The sequence below is a fragment of the Petaurus breviceps genome, unplaced genomic scaffold (genome assembly GCF_028583685.1).
Source record: "Petaurus breviceps papuanus isolate PSGF00001 unplaced genomic scaffold, PetGlider_PUasm1.0 91133, whole genome shotgun sequence".
NCBI lineage: Eukaryota > Metazoa > Chordata > Mammalia > Diprotodontia > Petauridae > Petaurus > Petaurus breviceps.
This window is the reverse complement of record NW_027187419.1, coordinates 50,601,180-50,618,219: the sequence shown is the minus strand read 5'-3', so window position 1 is coordinate 50,618,219 and position 17,040 is coordinate 50,601,180. Positions and strand designations below refer to the sequence as shown.

General features: G+C 45.4%; 1 protein-coding gene across 2 annotated transcripts; it reads left to right on the top strand.

Annotated features, from left to right (window-relative positions):
- The first annotated feature begins 2,295 nt into the window (after positions 1 to 2,295).
- B3GAT1 (beta-1,3-glucuronyltransferase 1) lies at positions 2,296 to 13,215 on the top strand. 2 transcript variants are annotated; one of them, XM_069080714.1, is made up of 6 exons: positions 2,296 to 2,404; positions 2,558 to 2,704; positions 8,011 to 8,513; positions 9,582 to 9,878; positions 10,778 to 10,878; positions 11,898 to 13,215. In XM_069080714.1, exons 1-5 carry the CDS (start codon positions 2,401 to 2,403, stop codon positions 10,862 to 10,864), a joined length of 1,038 nt encoding a protein of 345 aa, XP_068936815.1. In that variant the 5' UTR covers positions 2,296 to 2,400; the 3' UTR covers positions 10,865 to 10,878; positions 11,898 to 13,215. The 2 variants fall into 2 exon arrangements, with proteins under 2 accessions (XP_068936815.1, XP_068936816.1); XM_069080715.1 differs by having other exon boundaries at positions 2,394 to 2,421.
- Positions 13,216 to 17,040: the final 3,825 nt, after the last annotated feature.

Here is a 17,040-nt window from a genome sequence, read left to right as displayed (position 1 = left end):
AGGAAGGAAGGAAGGAAGGAAGGAAGGGAGGGAGGGAGGGAGGGAGGAAAGGGGAAATCCCTCTTCTGATGCAGATCGGTGACTTTCTAGCAGCTTTTTAGTTTTCAGTCCGATGAGTGATTTAGTCAATAAGCATTTAGTAAGTCCCCACTCTGTGCCAGGCACTGTGCTAAGTGCTAAGGGTACAAAGAAAGGCAAAAAGTAAATCCCTGCTCCAAGGAACTCACAGTCTAATGGAATCATCAGACAGCTTCCAGACTTTCTGCCATTACTCTACCATGATGTCCCTTAGCAGTTAGTATTTACTTATATGTTTATAGGTTAGGGACGGGGCACAGCTAGGTAGCACAGTGGATAGATTACCAGGCCTGGAGTCAGGGAGACTCATCTTCCTGAGCTCAAACTTGGCCTCAGACACTAGCTGTATGACCCTGGGCAAGTCACTTAACCCTGTTTGCCTCAGTTTTCTTATGTGTAAAATTATCTGGAGAAGGAAATGGCAAACCACTCCAGTTTCTTTGCCAAGAAAACCCCAAATGGGGTCAAGAAAAGTCAGACACAACTGAAACAACTGAACAACAATTATAATGTTGCATCCCCAAGTGGAATGTTAGGTCCCTGAGCTTAGGATCTGTTCCTTCCTTGTCTTTAGAGCCCCAGGGCCTAATACAGTGCTTTGTGCATTGGGGGGATCCCCTGATCGGTGACTTCATTCGGGATAAGACTCTTCCCATTGAGGAAACTCCCTGGAAGAAGGAAGATGAGCAGCTGTTCTGTCACTTCTGGGCTTAGAGAATTGTCTGAGGTTGTGACTCATCCAAGAGCCAGGATGTAGCAGACTTGAACCTCAGTCTCCCTGACCATGAGAGGTTCATAGTCCTAGGATGTTGCCCTGCTCTCTGTGAATCCTTTTCTGCTGCTTATGCTTAATAAATAGAATTGCACGGCCTATCAATTGTTCCAGACCACTTCTTATATGTAGTAGTTTAATAAATATTTGATGAATTTAATTTGGGGGTGGAGGTGGGAGATACCATAGTCATCTTCCAGAATTAGGACCATTATGTGGGCCAGGGTTTGGATTTATTGTGCTGTTATTTGTTATTACATCAGCCTCAGAGGGCTAGACTAGGAACAGCGGATGAAGTTGCCACAATCTAAAGGCTTAATCTAAAAAGAAGAAAAATAAAAACTCCTTATAATTAGAATTACTCCAAAGTAGAAAACATTGTCTCAGGAGGGTTCCCCCTCACTTGAGGTCTTCAAGTAAGAAACCAGATAATCACAGCCAACGATCCTGTAGAGACACTTCTAAATCAGGTGCAGGTTAGAGTACGTGGCCTCTGAGGTCCTTCCTCAGGCCTCTGAGATTCTGTGCATAGGGGCTCTGGCCCTCTCTTTCTTGAAGGCTGGGCATCCATCTTACCATCCTGCCCATCCAAGCCAGGGTTTAAGAAGGGGATGAAAAGGTAAGTTTCTTTGGCATTACAGACAACCTGAAGATACCTCGCAGTAATGTGCACCTTCTGTACACTTCCTGTCATCTACCCTGTGAGGGAGTCCCAGTGCCCTGGACCCCATAAGTTTTTACAATATATTTGCTTTCCAGCTGCTACTTCCTGGAGGAGGCTTCCCCTGATCCCTCTCTGCCAGCAATCACTCTCCTTCCTCAGCATGCCACAGTACTCAAACTGCACATAGCCAATGCATGTATTTTCTAATCTGTATTATGGTTATTTGTATATGTGTCTTCCTATTTGAATGTAAGTTCCTTGAGGGCACGAATCATACATCCTTCAGCACTGTGACCTGTACACATATTTATGGCTTAACAAATATTGAATTAAATTGAACTGAATGGTGATGATCACAAAGAGAAGGGTACTCCAGGTGCTTCCTCACAGACTCCTCTGGGCTTCTCCATCCCAACCAAACCCCTGTTTTCAGGGCTTCCTGCCTCTTTTCTGGCAAGAACAGGCCTGGTGTTATGGCCTGGCATAGGCCTTTGCTCAGGACAATAGGCTGTTAAATTCTTACTTGGACTTAGATGTATGGACATGAGTATTTCAATATATTTGAAGACATCAGATTGCCTGCCTTGACAATCTTTTCCAAGCCTGAGTCATTCTCCCACAAGAGCTCTTTCTGGAAATGAGACTTATCTGACACTGCAATGTCTTAAATCTATAACGGGAGATTCTTTGGCCTAGTGTTAGCTTGCTGTGTATCCTAAGAAAGTCACTACTCCTTTCCGGGCCTCTACTTCTCAACAGCTCTCTGGCTATGGCCCTTTGCTTTGTATTGCAGGCCTCTATCCCCCTGGGGCACTGAGCACATCCCTGGACAGCTGCCCTCTCCCTGGACTCCAGCCTGACCAGACTTCCTAAACCTGCTTCTGCAATGGGTGGGTTGTAAGAGCTGGTAAGACCTTTAAACCGACATTTCCCCTTCTCTGTCTCTCCCTGTCCTGGGGCTCCTTGGCCCATTCATGTTCTCTTCTTCCCTCTCTGCTCTCTGCTATTACCACTTCCCCCTTCCTGGACCTGCCACCATCCAGGTAATGAGGAGCTGTGGGTCCAGTCAGCCTTGGAGATGCCGAAGAGACGGGACATCCTTGCTATCGTTCTCATCGTGCTGCCCTGGACGCTGCTCATCACCGTATGGCATCAGAGCCCCATCGCCCCGTTGCTCACTATGCACAAGGGTGAGTGGAGTTACACTGTCCCTATACATACATATGTGTACATGTACACCAGCCTCTATTCACGCAGCCTTCCTGCTCAACTCCTACAACACCCCCTCTCCTAGCCTTTGCTACCCTTCATCCTTTCCCTGGCCTTCCCCCTCAACTCCTCCAACCTCTTCCAACTCCTACCCCTAGGACACATTCCCAACTATAACCCTTCAGTCTATCCTACTCCCACTCACTAACCTAGGCAGCCAAACACCATGTCCTTTGCTAAGGGTCAGTTACTCCAGCCCCCTCCCTAGCCCCCCAGCTCTCTCTGAAGGTTTAGAATAGGGCCATGACTACCCCTTGGAGGTCCTTAGCTTTACCAATTAATTTCATTTAAAAATACTTATTGAATGATTGTTCCGTACATAGCTGTGAAGGATCCATCTCTGGACCTCAAGCTTTGCTGAGCATTAGTATCAGCTGACATCAAGGCATCAGCTCCCCCTTGCTATTCACCTAGGGTACCCATGCCTTCAGCCCCAGGGGTTTTCTCCCTCACTATTTTCTAAACCTCAGTAGTCTCTAGCCTCTGGCTCAAGACATCAAACCCCCTAACATTCTCCCCTTCTGAGGCTGTTTAATTCCCTAAGTTCAGCCATGCCCAACCCCAAATCACCATGTTGTCCTTCTTCCATCACTGCCACCATGACTGGATATCCAAATCTAGTTTACCATCCTTTTCCTTCCCATAACACATCTTGCAATTTACCAAGTGACTTGAAACAGCGTAGTTAATAAAAAGAATACTAGGTTTGGAGTAAAACTGGGTTTAAATTCCCAGTTCTGCCACTATGTGTGTGACTTTCAGTAGGTGAGTTAACTTCTCTGGGCCTCAGCTTCCTAATCTGTGAAATAAGAGATGAATTTTATGACCAATGATTTTGACTATGTAAGGAATTCCCAGTGTATGAACTCCCTCCACCAATGCTAACCACACCCATCTATGACTTGTTAAAATCCCCAGGGGATTGTTCGGGACACACAGAGGTTAGGTGACTTGTGCACAGTCATGCAGCAAATAAGCATCAGAGGCAAGATCTGAACCCAGGTCATCTTGCTTTCAAGTCAGTACTCTACTCCCTTTGGCACACTGGCTATCTTGGTGTCAAAGCAAAGATATTGATTTACAAGGGAAAAGAAAATATCAATTTAGAAATAATTCATCAGCATAAGGTCATTAGAAACTCATGCTAATGATCCATAGTCCAAGTAAACATGATAAAGAGAGGACTAAACCACTGCCCAGCCCCCATGATTGCCATAGTCGTAGAACCCACAACAAGGGTTCATCTCCCTTTTACCCCAAAAGGATCTGAATGGTGATTCATGCCCCAGAACAATAGTGCTAATGGAGGATTCATCCAGGCGGGTGCTCAGAACTGCCTGGATTCATCAGTTTACAATCCCAAATTCACTCTCAGCTAGTTAAGATTTCAGATTGTTGGCAGCTTTTGGTGATACACCCACAGCCACATAATCATTTAGCTAATTAGATATCTTTTCACTTCCTTCAAGCAAAGGAGGGAGGAAATAAAGAATAATATTACAAACCACCTAAGTGTTTCACATTACCCTAAGAATAGAATGATTCCATCTGAGACCCCTGTCACCTTCAAAATTTACAAAGGACAATCACTTCATTACATTGGCACTATGCTAAGAAGCTTGGGCTACAAAATGAAGAAGACATGGTCTCTTCCCTGAAGGAACTTACAATTCTAGTTGGGGATATAAGATGTGCACTAATAACTATTCTACAGAGTGTTAAATAGGGTTCCTAAGAGAAGGATAGAGCCATTAACTGAAATAAAGGAGTCAGGTAATGTGGGCTAGTTATCTGGGGAAGATGATGAGTTCTGTCGAACTCCAAGCCTTTATACTTAGTTGATCACCCCCAGAAATGAGGGATATTTTGGAAGGCTTTTACTTTATCCATTAGGGCATTCCAAAACAATCTTTCTACATGTACCTTTAGTGCACTATTTCCCTCTGTCTTCCCATACATTTCATGCATACACAGAAACTTGGAGACTCAGAGAGACTCTAGAGGTCACTCAGTCCAACCTATCATGATTCCCCACTATGACTCCTCTGACAATAAAGTCATCCAACCTGTGCTTGAATACTTCCAGTGATGAGGAACTTACTACTTTCCCTTAGACTGCCCACTCCATTTGTCCATCGCTCTGTTAGGAAGTTTTCCTTATTTTGAGCCCAAATCCATTTTCCTGTAAAATCTGCCAATGGCTCCTAGTTCTGTCTTCTTGGAATTAGCAGAACAAGTGTAAACCTTCCATATGATTACCCTTCAAATATTTGAAGATGGCTCTCAGGTTTCCCCTTCAATGTTCTCTTTTCTAGGATAAACACACCAAAATCATTCACCCAATCCTTATGTGGAATAAGGTATCTCACTCCCTCACAATGTGGCTACCCTTTTCATGCTCTAGTCAGTCTGAACCATAGTGCCCCCAACTATACAAAATGCCAAATGCAGTCTAACTAGGGCAGAATATTATTGTCTCCTTTGTTCAGGGCACCATACTTATATTAATAAAGCACTTTAAGATTGAATTAGCTTTTGGGCTCCCACATCAAACTGCTGACTCATACACAGCCAGCAATAAAAGCTCTGTACTCACATGAAATGCTTTCTAATCGTGCCTTCCCCACCCCATCCTGTATTTGTGAAGTTGATTTTTTAACCCAAATGAAACATACACTTCTACCTATAAAATTTCTCATTTTTAGCTTCTACCAACCATTACAGCCTGTAGACATTCATCTGGATTCCAATTCTACTACCCAATGTACCAACTACAAGAGAAACTGTCTCCCTTCTGAATTTGTGACCCTGGATTCTAACATAGTGTCTAGTACATAGTTTAATACATGCTTGTTAACTGATTCATTAATTGGTTATCCACACATCCAAGATGCATTCTGTCTAGGTTTTCATCCTAGTCTTTGATAAAAATGTTGAAGAGAACATGGAAAAAGGCAGACTCCAATGACACCCCACTAAAGACCTCGGGTGGGGGTAGAAGGTAGGAGGTGGGGAGAGGCATAGATTACCACTTTGAAGTCAGTCATTCAACCGGCTCTGAATTCCCTCTAAATGTACTCCCATCCACCCACATCTCTCCTTGATCACAAGGATTTCCTGACTTTGTCAGATGTCTACCTCATCTGGTATACCATAGAAGGCATGGTATAAGTGGAAAGATGGATTTGGAGACAGAGGACCTGTGTTGGAATCCTAGCCTTGCTATTTACTGCCTGTGAGGCTTTAAGCAATCTCTAAACCTCAACTTTCTCATTTGCAAGAATGCAGGTGTTGGACTAGAACCTTCAGGGGTTCCAGTTCTAAATCTATGATCCTATGTCTATGGTATACCATTCTAGTAACCTTTTTTTTTTGGAGGGTGGAAGATAGGGCAGTTGGGGCTAAGTGACTTGTCCAAGGTCACACAGCTAGTTAAATGTCAGGCATCTGAGCCCAGATTTGAACTCAGGTCCTCCTGACTTCAGGGCCAGTGCTCTATTCACTGAGCCACCTAGCTGTCCCTATTTAGTAACCTTCTCAAGAAAGTCAATGGGGCGGGGGAGAGAAGGAAACAAACATTTATTAAGCACCTACTATGAGCCAGGCACTGTGCATTATCTCATTTGATTTTCACAACAACCCTGGGAGGTAAGTACTATTATGAATCTCATTTTTTGGAAACTGAGGCAGACATTCAAGTGACTTGCCCAGGGTCACATGGCTAGTGTCCAAGGTCATATTTGAACCCAGGTCTTTCTGACTCCAGGCTTCCCTGGGCTACCAAACTGCCATATTAAATCAGACTAGCCTGGTATGACTTGTCCTTAATGACCATGAAGGTTAGTAAGAGTGACCGCTTTGCTTTCTAAGTAACCCAAAGTACTAAGTACTCTCCTTCCTTCTCTCCGCCCCATTTTGGGGTAGTGAGCTGTAGGAGAAAAGGCACTGAGAGTCACAGAATCTGAGTTCAAATACTGGCCTTGTCATTTCTAACCTGAGTGACCTGGGGCACATAATTTGGCTTTTCTCAGCCACAGAGGTTCAACTCTGAACAAGTTATTTAACTTCTGATTAGTTTCTGAACATTTAAAAAAGAAAATGATAAAGATTAAAACTCAGCATTGATCCACTAACAAGTTAAATAACTGTTTCCTTTTTCAGTGGGGTTTCTAGGAGAGTGCAATAAACATAATGTATCTGGAATTTAACAAGGCATTTGACAAATGCTTTGCTTGTTATCTATCCTTTTTGGTCAAGATAAAGATCGTACAATGGTATAATGAGCTGGTTTATTAATAGCCAACATGTCAAAGTTTACATCTTGCTTTACACATAAATCCTTTGTTGTTAAGAATCTGGTGCGGTGGATAATGGGCTGGACATAGAATCAGGAAGGGCCAAGTTAAAATCCGGCCTCAGATATTTATTGACTGTGTGACCCTGGGCAAGTCACTTAACCTCTGCTACCATTTCCTCATTTATAAAACAGGAATAATAATAGCATCTACCTCCCAGAATTGTTGTGAGGATAAAAACAGATACTTATAAAGTGCTTTGTAAATCTTAAAGCTTTGTGTAAATGCCAGCTATCATTAGCTCATCATGCAATCATCAGACTATGGTTATGTGAGAACAAGCTGAGGAAGATCAGAAAAGAGCAGAGGGCTTTCCAAGGGGGAGAAGCAAATAAACCCATTCTGTACCATTCCAGAGGGCAGGACTAGAATCAAGGGGAGGTAGGATTTAGCTCAGTATAGGCACAATCGAGATACCCAGTAAGCTAATGAGCTTACCCACCATCGCTAGAAGTAACCAGAGACTGGTGTTTCATCTGTCAGGGATTCTGCAGAAAGGATTCTTGCAATAGATGGGGAATCTGGATGAACCTGCTGGATGTGGAGTCAGGAATTCTCAGGTTCAAATTCTGCCTGTAACATTTACCAGCTCTTTACCTCTTTGAATCTCAGTTTCTTCATCTGGGATAACACTACTAGTGCCTTTCTCACAAGCCTGTTGTGAGATAGTGTGTAAAGCTGTAATCAGTCTACAAGTATTTATTAAATGTCTGCGCAGTGCCAAACACTGCAGATACAAAGACAGCCGAACCTTTGATAGTGAGGTAAGCGAGAATTTACACCCCCAATTCTCCGGATTGCCTGGCCTGTCACCAGTGTTCTTTCCCCTACAACTTGCTGGCTCCGTGACCCCTCCTTTGTCCCCTCCCCAGATGATGGGAGTGACTCAAGGCGGGACCCCAGTGTGGACTCCAGGGAGTTGTGCATGTCTGACCGGGACATCGTGGAGGTGGTGAGGACCGAGTACGTGTACACACGTCCCCCGCCCTGGTCAGACACCCTGCCCACCATCCACGTGGTCACCCCCACCTACAGTCGCCCTGTGCAGAAGGCCGAGCTGACCCGTATGGCCAATACACTGCTCCATGTACAAAACCTCCACTGGTTGGTGGTGGAGGACGCCCCACGCCGGACGCCGCTAACTGCCCGCCTCCTCCGGGACACCGGCCTCAACTACACACACCTGCACGTGGAGACGCCGCGGAACTACAAACTGCGGGGGGACGCCAGGGATCCCCGCATCCCGCGGGGCACCATGCAGCGCAACCTCGCCCTGCGCTGGCTCCGGGAGACCTTCCCCCCCAACGCCAGTCAGCCCGGCGTGGTCTACTTTGCTGATGACGACAACACCTACAGCCTGGAACTCTTTGAGGAGGTGGGAACAGTCACCCACCTGGCAGGGCTCCTGGGGGAGTGGGGAGAGGCAAGAGGGGAAGGAAGACAGGAGGGGGCTGCTAGGGCTGCAGAGAACCCCGGAATTCTTCCCAGATGAGGAGGAAAAGAGGAACAAGGGGGTAGGGGCCGCAGGAGATTGGTGGAAAGACGGGAGAAGGGAGTGAGTGACCATGGCTTTGGGTCCGAGGGAGCAGGAAGGTGGAGAGGCTCGCTTTCCAACTGTGAGGAATGAGGCGGGGTACAGTGGAATGCCAACATAGAAAGGGACATGGTGGGAGGGGGAAGAATCTTTCAACAATCCAAGGTTACATGAAAGAAAATTAATGCATCAGCCTTCCCATCTCCGACCCGGTGGCCTCAGAAATGTTTAATGGAGCGGGGGTTTAAAACCTGAATCTGGAACATTTACCAGAAATCTTAGCTGAGACAGAAGAGACACTGCCGTCTCTGTACCCCTCTCTTCCTTACCCCCCCCCTTTAAGTTGAGATAGGACCCCAAGATCCCTGAAGCAAGGAAGGGAGGGAGCAAAACCAGACTCCATTATTTCAGTTAATGGCTCTATCTTTCTCTTAGTAACCCTATTTAGCACTCTGTAGAATAGTTATTAGTGCACGTCTTATATCCCCAACTAGAATTGTTCATAGGATCATTGGATTTAGAGCTGGAAAGGGTTTTAGAGGCCATGATGCAAATAAGGAAACTGAGGCTCAGAAAGGTTAAGTGACTTGTCCAGAGAAACACAGTCAATTTCTATGGCAGGATTAGAACGCTAGTCTTCCTGACTCCCAAGTCCAGCACTCTAGCTGTTATGTCACCTATTGGGAGAGCTAGAAGGTCAGACCCCTCTGCAGCTGTCTGGCTGGCTAGCAGAGTAGGGTTTGGAGGAAGGAGACCTTTTGAGCATATTAGAAGTTCCATGATTCTGTGAACAACCGTTAGGTCCCACCTTACACAGGAATGGGGAATCAGCCAGGGGACAGAGAACTCAGGTGTTCTAGCTTTCCCCCACCCCATCCCCACCTCTTTCCTTCATCCTCTCACTTGTAGATGCGCAGCACAAGAAAAGTGTCCGTGTGGCCTGTGGCCTTCGTGGGAGGTCTTCGGTATGAATCACCTCGGGTGAATGGGGCAGGGAAAGTGATTGGCTGGAAGACGGTTTTTGACCCCCACCGGCCTTTTGCCATTGACATGGCTGGCTTCGCTGTCAACCTCCGGCTCATTCTGCAACGGAGTCAAGCCTACTTCAAGCTTCGAGGAGTCAAGGGCGGCTACCAGGAGAGCAGCCTTCTCCGGGAGCTCGTCACCCTCAATGACCTGGAGCCCAAGGCTGCCAACTGCACTAAGGTAGGGAGGGCAGCTTTGGTAACTCAAGGCATCTTGGGGATATCCAAGCACTTTAAAAGCTTCTCTGCAATCAGAAGAGAAGCCTAGTCTTAGGAAGACCTGGGTTTGAATCCTGCTTCAGCCACTTACTAGATGTGTGACTCAGGGCCAGTCACTTGGCCTCGGTTAAGGGATGGTTGGAGTTGATGACTTCTAAGGTCCCTTCACGTTCTAAATATGTGATCTAAAAATTTGATAATGATATGAAAATATATAATCTAAATATATGATCTACCAAAGAAACAATATTGATGCTCTCCATGCTGATGCTGGTCAGTGGTGTACAATCAAACCTCCACATTCAGATAGAGAAATGGGGAAAATTTAGGGAGAAGGAAATGAGTGACCCATCCAGGAAATTCACCTATACCTCAAGCTATGAAGTGTTCCAGTTTTTCCATACTTATCACTGTTAATTCTGCTGCGCCAGCTGGACTGGACTTAGGTCGGAGACTGGGAAACCTACAGAATTTCCCTTTCCTAAAACTTTCTACTTCTGGGAATTGGAATTAGAAAATGTCCCACCTGAATCCCAAAAGAAATTGGGGTGGGGTGTGTGACGACACGAAGGAGCTTGGAGGTTCTTTTTGCTTTATTGTTTCTGAGGTCCTGGGCACAAAGTTAATATGTCCATTTCATGTTATAAACAAACATGTCAACAAAGGAGAACCAAGAAGTGAGGATAGGGGAAGGGGAGGGGAGGGAACAACAGGGAAGAGAGGAGAGAGTGTCACAAACAGAACTGGAAGAGTAATAGTAAGGCCTGAGAGAGGAAAGGGATTGCAGGAAGTAGGGGGTGAGTAAGAAAATGAATGAGGATGTCTAGTCCCTTCTCCAACTCATGGCATCTCCTGACACAGATCCTCGTCTGGCACACACGAACAGAGAAGCCAGTACTGGTGAACGAGGGGAGAAAAGGATTCACTGACCCCAACGTGGAGATCTGACACAGGGGACCCAGGTATGCGGGAATCAAGTGGAGATGGACAAGAAAAGAGAGAACTGGAGTTCAGTTGACTAAGTATCCCAAGAGGTTGCTTTCTCTACATATTGGAGGTGAAGTTGAGAGGGAGTTGAGTCAAGAGGGAAAGGACTTAGCTAGACAGTATACCCAACTCACCAGGTTCTGAACCCTGTGGGGGGAAAAATGCAGAACCACCACTTAATCCTATACCACCTGTTCTTTCTGAGGTCAGCATCTGAGGAGATACCTCTCCTCCATACCCTTTCAAAATTCTCATCAGTGATCCCAGAGATGTTCCAGGGCCCTGACTTCCAACCCCTCATCCTCTAGATCTATTTTCCCATATTTTTACTTCCCCTTGGTTTTCTCTGCCCTTCTCTCTCACTTCTAATTCAGCTTCCACTAGACAGGCAGAAATGCAGCCCAGAGATGAGACACTCAGAGGGCTCCTTTTTCTAGTCCCTTTTTGAGGAAGCTCCTTCTGTCTCTTCTTTTCTTCTCTTCCTCACATTACTGGGAAAGCCCAGTTATCCCTTAGCCAGTTCAGTCCCTGAATCTGAGAAATCAACAGTCAACTCAGATACAGTGCTAGACAGAAAGACCTGAGTTCAAATCTTGCCTCACACATTTAGTAGTTCTTCGACCCTGGGCATGTCACTTAAATACTCTGTCTCCATTATAAAATGGGGATAACAATAGCCCCTACCTCTTATAGTGGTCATTCAGATTGAATAGGAGAACATTTATTAAGTGCTTTACAAACCTTAAAGCGCTATATAAATGCCAGCTATAGCTTTCATATATAATATTATTATATATTAGATAATATATGAGATAATGCAGTCCCTTGACGGCCACAAAAGAATTTCCTCCAGGCTCTTTAAGGTTCTGGGCCCTTTCGCACTGAAGCCCTTCAGAGAATCAAGGAAGCTGAGCTTTGAGGGGTATAGGTGCTAAACATCTCCATTGGGAGACGCTTGACTCACCTTAGTTATTTGCTTCTCTCCAATTTGCAGGAGACTCCCTCTCACAGACCCTGCTCTTGGCCTCAGAGCCTCTCTCCCCCACAGCTGTGGGGACCCTCATGGCAGACTCCTGAGCAATCCCTGTCACCTGTCCTTCCATCCTGGAGGCTACGGGAGAAAGCCTGGTGGAATAAAGAAAAATCATCGAAAGCACAGAAATCCCAGGCCTGTCACTCTCTTCTGCCCAAGATGACCAAAAGACTGAGTGGGAGATTCTGGGAGTTGAGGAGTCCAGCTGATGCCAACCAAGAGCCCTGGGGAGATGGCCCAATGCCCCTGCATTTTTTCCCCGAAGAATCTTCCAGCCAACACACAGGCCCAAGAGAGGGGAAGATCCTGATTCCAGGCTTGTGACTCTGAGCACTGAATGACAGTGTGAGAGCTAGCGGGGGCAATAGCAGGCACCCAAGGGGAGAAGAACTCCCTTTCCCTTGGGTCCTTATACTCCAGCTGGGATTTATAACATTGCACAACAACACAGGACAGCCAGAGCATTTCAGAAACCCAGAAATGACCAAGAGAAAGTGTGAAATCTCTCTTCCCTCTGCCCCTTCCTCCCCACCCCACCCCACCCCAGTTCCTCTCCTCACCTCTTTACCTGCAAGTTGCTCCAAAATCAGACATACCTCTCTCTGGCCTGGGTAGCTTTTCTTTGGTTCATGTTTACAGAACTTATGGCTATTTAACCCTGGCACCTGACTAACCCTGCATGGGGGCCTGAGCCTGTTGGCAGGCGCCTACCTCAGGTTGCAATGGGACTGGCTTATCATCTTCTATCCCTTCTCAGAACCAGCAATCAGTTGAGACAGACACCTCCTCTTGCACTAGGAAGAAATCAAGTAACCCTATTCCAAAATGCTGAACTTGGGTTACAAGGCTCTACTCCTGAGCCAGGGTGGGGAAAGCAGTGTGGGAGGGGAAAGGGGTAGAGATGGTTCAATAAGGCTGGAGATTAGAGAAGATTGTGGAATCCTCTCCCTGTGTCTCAGACTAGTCAGTCCCCTATCAGGCCTGGGTACATTATAAATGCCTATCTAAAGGTTGGGAGAGGGAAAAAGGGAGGGGAGTGGCGGTGGAGTATAAAATAGATTCCTTCCATTTGAGCATAGGGGGATGGGATTGGGAAGGTGACAAGGACGTGATGATGTGGTGTGGCTCTGTGACTGTCACCCACCCCCCCCCTTCAGTTTTCTGGGCTTTACAGTAATAGCAGGGACTGAAGAAAAGCAGCCAAGATAACCTGGATGCTGGACAGGGAGAGGACCTGAGCACATATGATAGGTTGGAAATTATTTTTTAAAAAACAAAATGGAGTGAAAAATTTATCTTCTCACTGAGCCAGGAGCAGCCAGATCAAGCTCTCTCTATCTGCAAAAGTCACTGGCCCCCTCATTCCTTCTCCACACTGGAGAAAAAACAAATGTCCTCCCTCCTCCCTTTTCACTCCCTCCAGTTCCATTCACTACCATACCTTGGGCTTGTGGTTTTCGGTTTGGAGAACATAAAGGTTCTCCCACTGGACTGCTCTGATAGGACCCTGACCCAAACCATTCCTTCTTCCTTCCCATTCTCCTGGCTGCCCATATATTTTTCATCCATAATTTCTCTCTCCTGTTCCCTTCTTCCCTCTCCTTCACTCTCCCCCTTGAAAGTTGGAAGCACAATTTTCCTCCCTGATGAAGGAAAAAGAAGGGATCCTACAAGAATAGACTAACTTTTCTTAACCCCTAACAGCCAACATCCTATTTAAACCCATAGAGTGTCTCTTGAGGACTAAGGGGCATGCATAACCCACTCTTGGGTTGGAAGGGGTTTGGGGAGAGGGACAGCCTTGCAGGGTTATCCTATTATTTAAAAATAATAGTGGTGACTGTCAATTTTTAGATGTACTTTTAATGTCCCTCAATATTTATAGAGATGGAAACCAGGAGACTGGAACAACTAAGCTAAAGCATGAATCAGGGCTTTTCCCAACAGCTTTTATTTAATTTTTTTCTTTAAAATCCGGGTTGATTTAGGTTTGTTTTTTTTTTTGGTGGGGATTTTTTTTGTTGTTGTTATTTTTGTTTTTGTTTTAAGAAGCACTTCCTATTGGGTGAAAATGGGGTAAGAGGGACAGGAAACTTTGGGATAGACTGAATTGTAATTTGCCTGAGCCTTAGCCTTGGATAGGACAAGAGATAACCATTGTGCCCCTTTCTGGGAACCAGCCCTGGGAGCCCAATTCAGGTGGGGATTAGGCTGGTTTTAGCAAAAGCAGATCTCCTACCTGGTCAGAAACCCAGGCCTCCTTTTCTGGCAAAATAAAAATAAAAAGAAAAGGGGGAGGGGGAACATTGAAAAAAAAATGACACCAAAATTTCCAGATGCTAGTCTAGTTCTCACCAAAAGTCCTCTTTTTAGCTGCATGTATATTTATTTATAATCATAATCCCAGGGGATTGCAGCTTTCACCTCTGATCTGGAATGAGCTTCTTGTAGACCAGACGGACCACATCCCTGACTGTAAATGTTCGTTCCAAACCCAGGCCTTTCCCTCACCTGGGGACCCCCATCCCAGGGGGAGTGATGTTAGTAGAACTGGGAGGTCCCGGGAACACAGACTGAGCTAGAGGGTGGAGCCTCCTTCAGTTGCACCATCTCTTCTCAGTTTCAATTGAACTGTATTTAATTTGTTTTAAAAATTAAAAGTCAAATATGGTTTTTAACAGTCATAATCCCCCTCAGCCCGGCTGGTTTTATTGAAATGTGTTTGCATTAAGAAGTGAACAGGAAAACCCAGAGAGCTGACTGGGAAAGTGGGAGGCTTCAGACTGAATGTAAAAGCAATCTCCTTCAGCATGATCTGGGGGCTTTTAAAATTGTTGTCCAGCAATGCCGTAAGGCTATAATAATAATATTTTATTATAATAGCTAGCATTTATATAGCCCCTACGTGCCAGGCACTGTGTTAAGTTCTTTACAATTATTTTCTCATTTGACACAACAATCCTGGGAGGTAGGTACCATTATTATCCCTATTTTACAGATGAGGAGACTGAGGCAAACAGAAGTTATCTGAAGCCACATTTGAACTCAGGTCTTCCTGAATGGTACTCTTATCTACCTTGCCACCTCTTCTTTACTTAGATCTTATAGAAATGAAAGCAAAAAGAACATGAGACTCCAGTTTTCCACTTGTGAATAAGGAGGTATCCACTGGTGAATACAGGTACACTTCACAGCAAGCAAATTCATCTTAGAAAATTGTCTAAAAAGAGAAAACCTGAAGGGTCATTTTTTTGTTTTGCAAAAAGGGTTCCCCATAGGATTTCTTGGAATAGCCTGTTCTTCTGGCATAATCTCAACAGGATTTGATCTATAGGTAACATTTAAGGAATACATCCATCATGTAAAACTCACCCACTCTTCCTCCCAGTTCCTTTTGCTCATTGTCCATTTTGTTCTTCCTCCACCAAAACATTCAAGCTTGCCCTCCTCAGCACCAGCTGAAGTCTGAGAAACTTGTTCAGTATTCTTTCAGTAGAGAAACATGGTGACTCAGTGTTAGGGTCTGTATACCCATACAATAGAGGTGGGTAGGTGGTGCAGTGGATAGATTACCAGGTCTGGAGTCAGGAAGACTCCTCTTCCCGAGTTCAAATCTGGCCTCAAACACTTACTAGCTATGTGACCCTGGGCAAGTCACTTAACCCCGTTTGCCTCAGTTTCCTTATCTGTAAAATGAGCTGGAGAAGGAAATGGCAAACCACTCCAGTATCTGTCAAGAAAACCCCAAATGGGGTCATGAAAAGTTGGATACAACTGAAGAAATGACTGAACAACAACAAATGCCCACACTACTTGCCCCAAACACCACTTCCTTCCCCAGCTCCTCCAAATAGCTCTTCCAAGCACAGTCAACTCTTGATTATCCACATTCTGAGAATATATGTAATAGAACCCTCTAATCATTCACGTGGGATTCAACAATGTCTGGGCACTCCAAGTGCCCACAGGTGCTCTCAAGGCTGGACATATGAGCTGCATGGTGCAAGGCTATTTCTGCAGCAGGGTTATTTTCATAATCACGCTTACCTTTGGCTGATTCTGAGTTTCATCGGCCTTAGGTAACAATAGGGGAGGCAGCCTGAGAGGGAAAAGCATGCCTACCACAGATAATCCACGGCTGTTTTCCACCCCCACTGCTGGGCAGAAGAGGTATGGCAGAAGTCCCATGAGTGGGAACAGAGAGAATCCAGAAAGCCCTTATTCCCATCCTTAAGCAAGGATGTGCTGGTAAATGTTTAACTATCCTCTCTAGAAAAAGAAATGTACACATGACACACTTACAAATTTTAGATGCATTATTAACACTTTCTTAAGTCTAGACCAGAGGTGTCAAACATTCCAGAACCAGATTGTTGACAGAACCAGATTAAAATGTAATTGGGAAATATTTAACAAAATAAATAAAAATAAAATAAAACATAGATAAAATTACATCTTAAAAACTAAGTCAATATGTAGCCTGCAGGGAGCCTTATGTCAGGATTTGTTTCTGTTTGAGTTTGAAGTCACTAGTCTAAAAACCAACAAAATGAATGTTTCGGTTTGAGGGTTTTAATTTCTGAGGTATAAATCCCCACTCTGAAAATATAACTGCTCCCCCAACTGTTCAGCACACCCCTAACCTTAGGTCTGTGGGTCTTCTTTTTCTAGGCATGACCTTGTCAAAACCAACCCCATGATTTCCCTCAGGGCCTCCCAACCAGGTTCTCCTCACTTTTCTCGCCACTTGGAGGGCTTTTGCTCGTCAGAGCCTTTAGTAATTCAGGCTGACACACGGCAGGGGAACAGCAGGGTTTCGTTTGCCCCCATTGCCTGGGAGACAGACTGCTAGTGGAATTTTCTCTCCCTTCCTTGGTGCCCCTGCCCACCCCACCCTGGGGAGAGCTGCCACTGAGCAGTGCAGACCCCAGAAAAGCATGGAGCATGAAGGAGCCAGATTTAGAGAAGTGAGGGCACTGGATAACCTGAAGACTGGACTAGTCCACACCCCCCACCCCAAATCACCCAAGAGGCAGATCTCCTTGGTCCTCCACCTGCCCTCACCCTATTTTGTCTCCTGGCACAAATGAGCTCACTAGTGGAG

Coding starts and splice junctions, on each gene's coding strand:
- B3GAT1 (XM_069080714.1), top strand. Junction 2,705..8,010: donor GTTGCTCACTATGCACAAGG/GTGAGTGGAGTT, acceptor TCCCCTCCCCAG/ATGATGGGAGTGACTCAAGG. Junction 9,879..10,777: donor AGGCTGCCAACTGCACTAAG/GTAGGGAGGGCA, acceptor CTCCTGACACAG/ATCCTCGTCTGGCACACACG.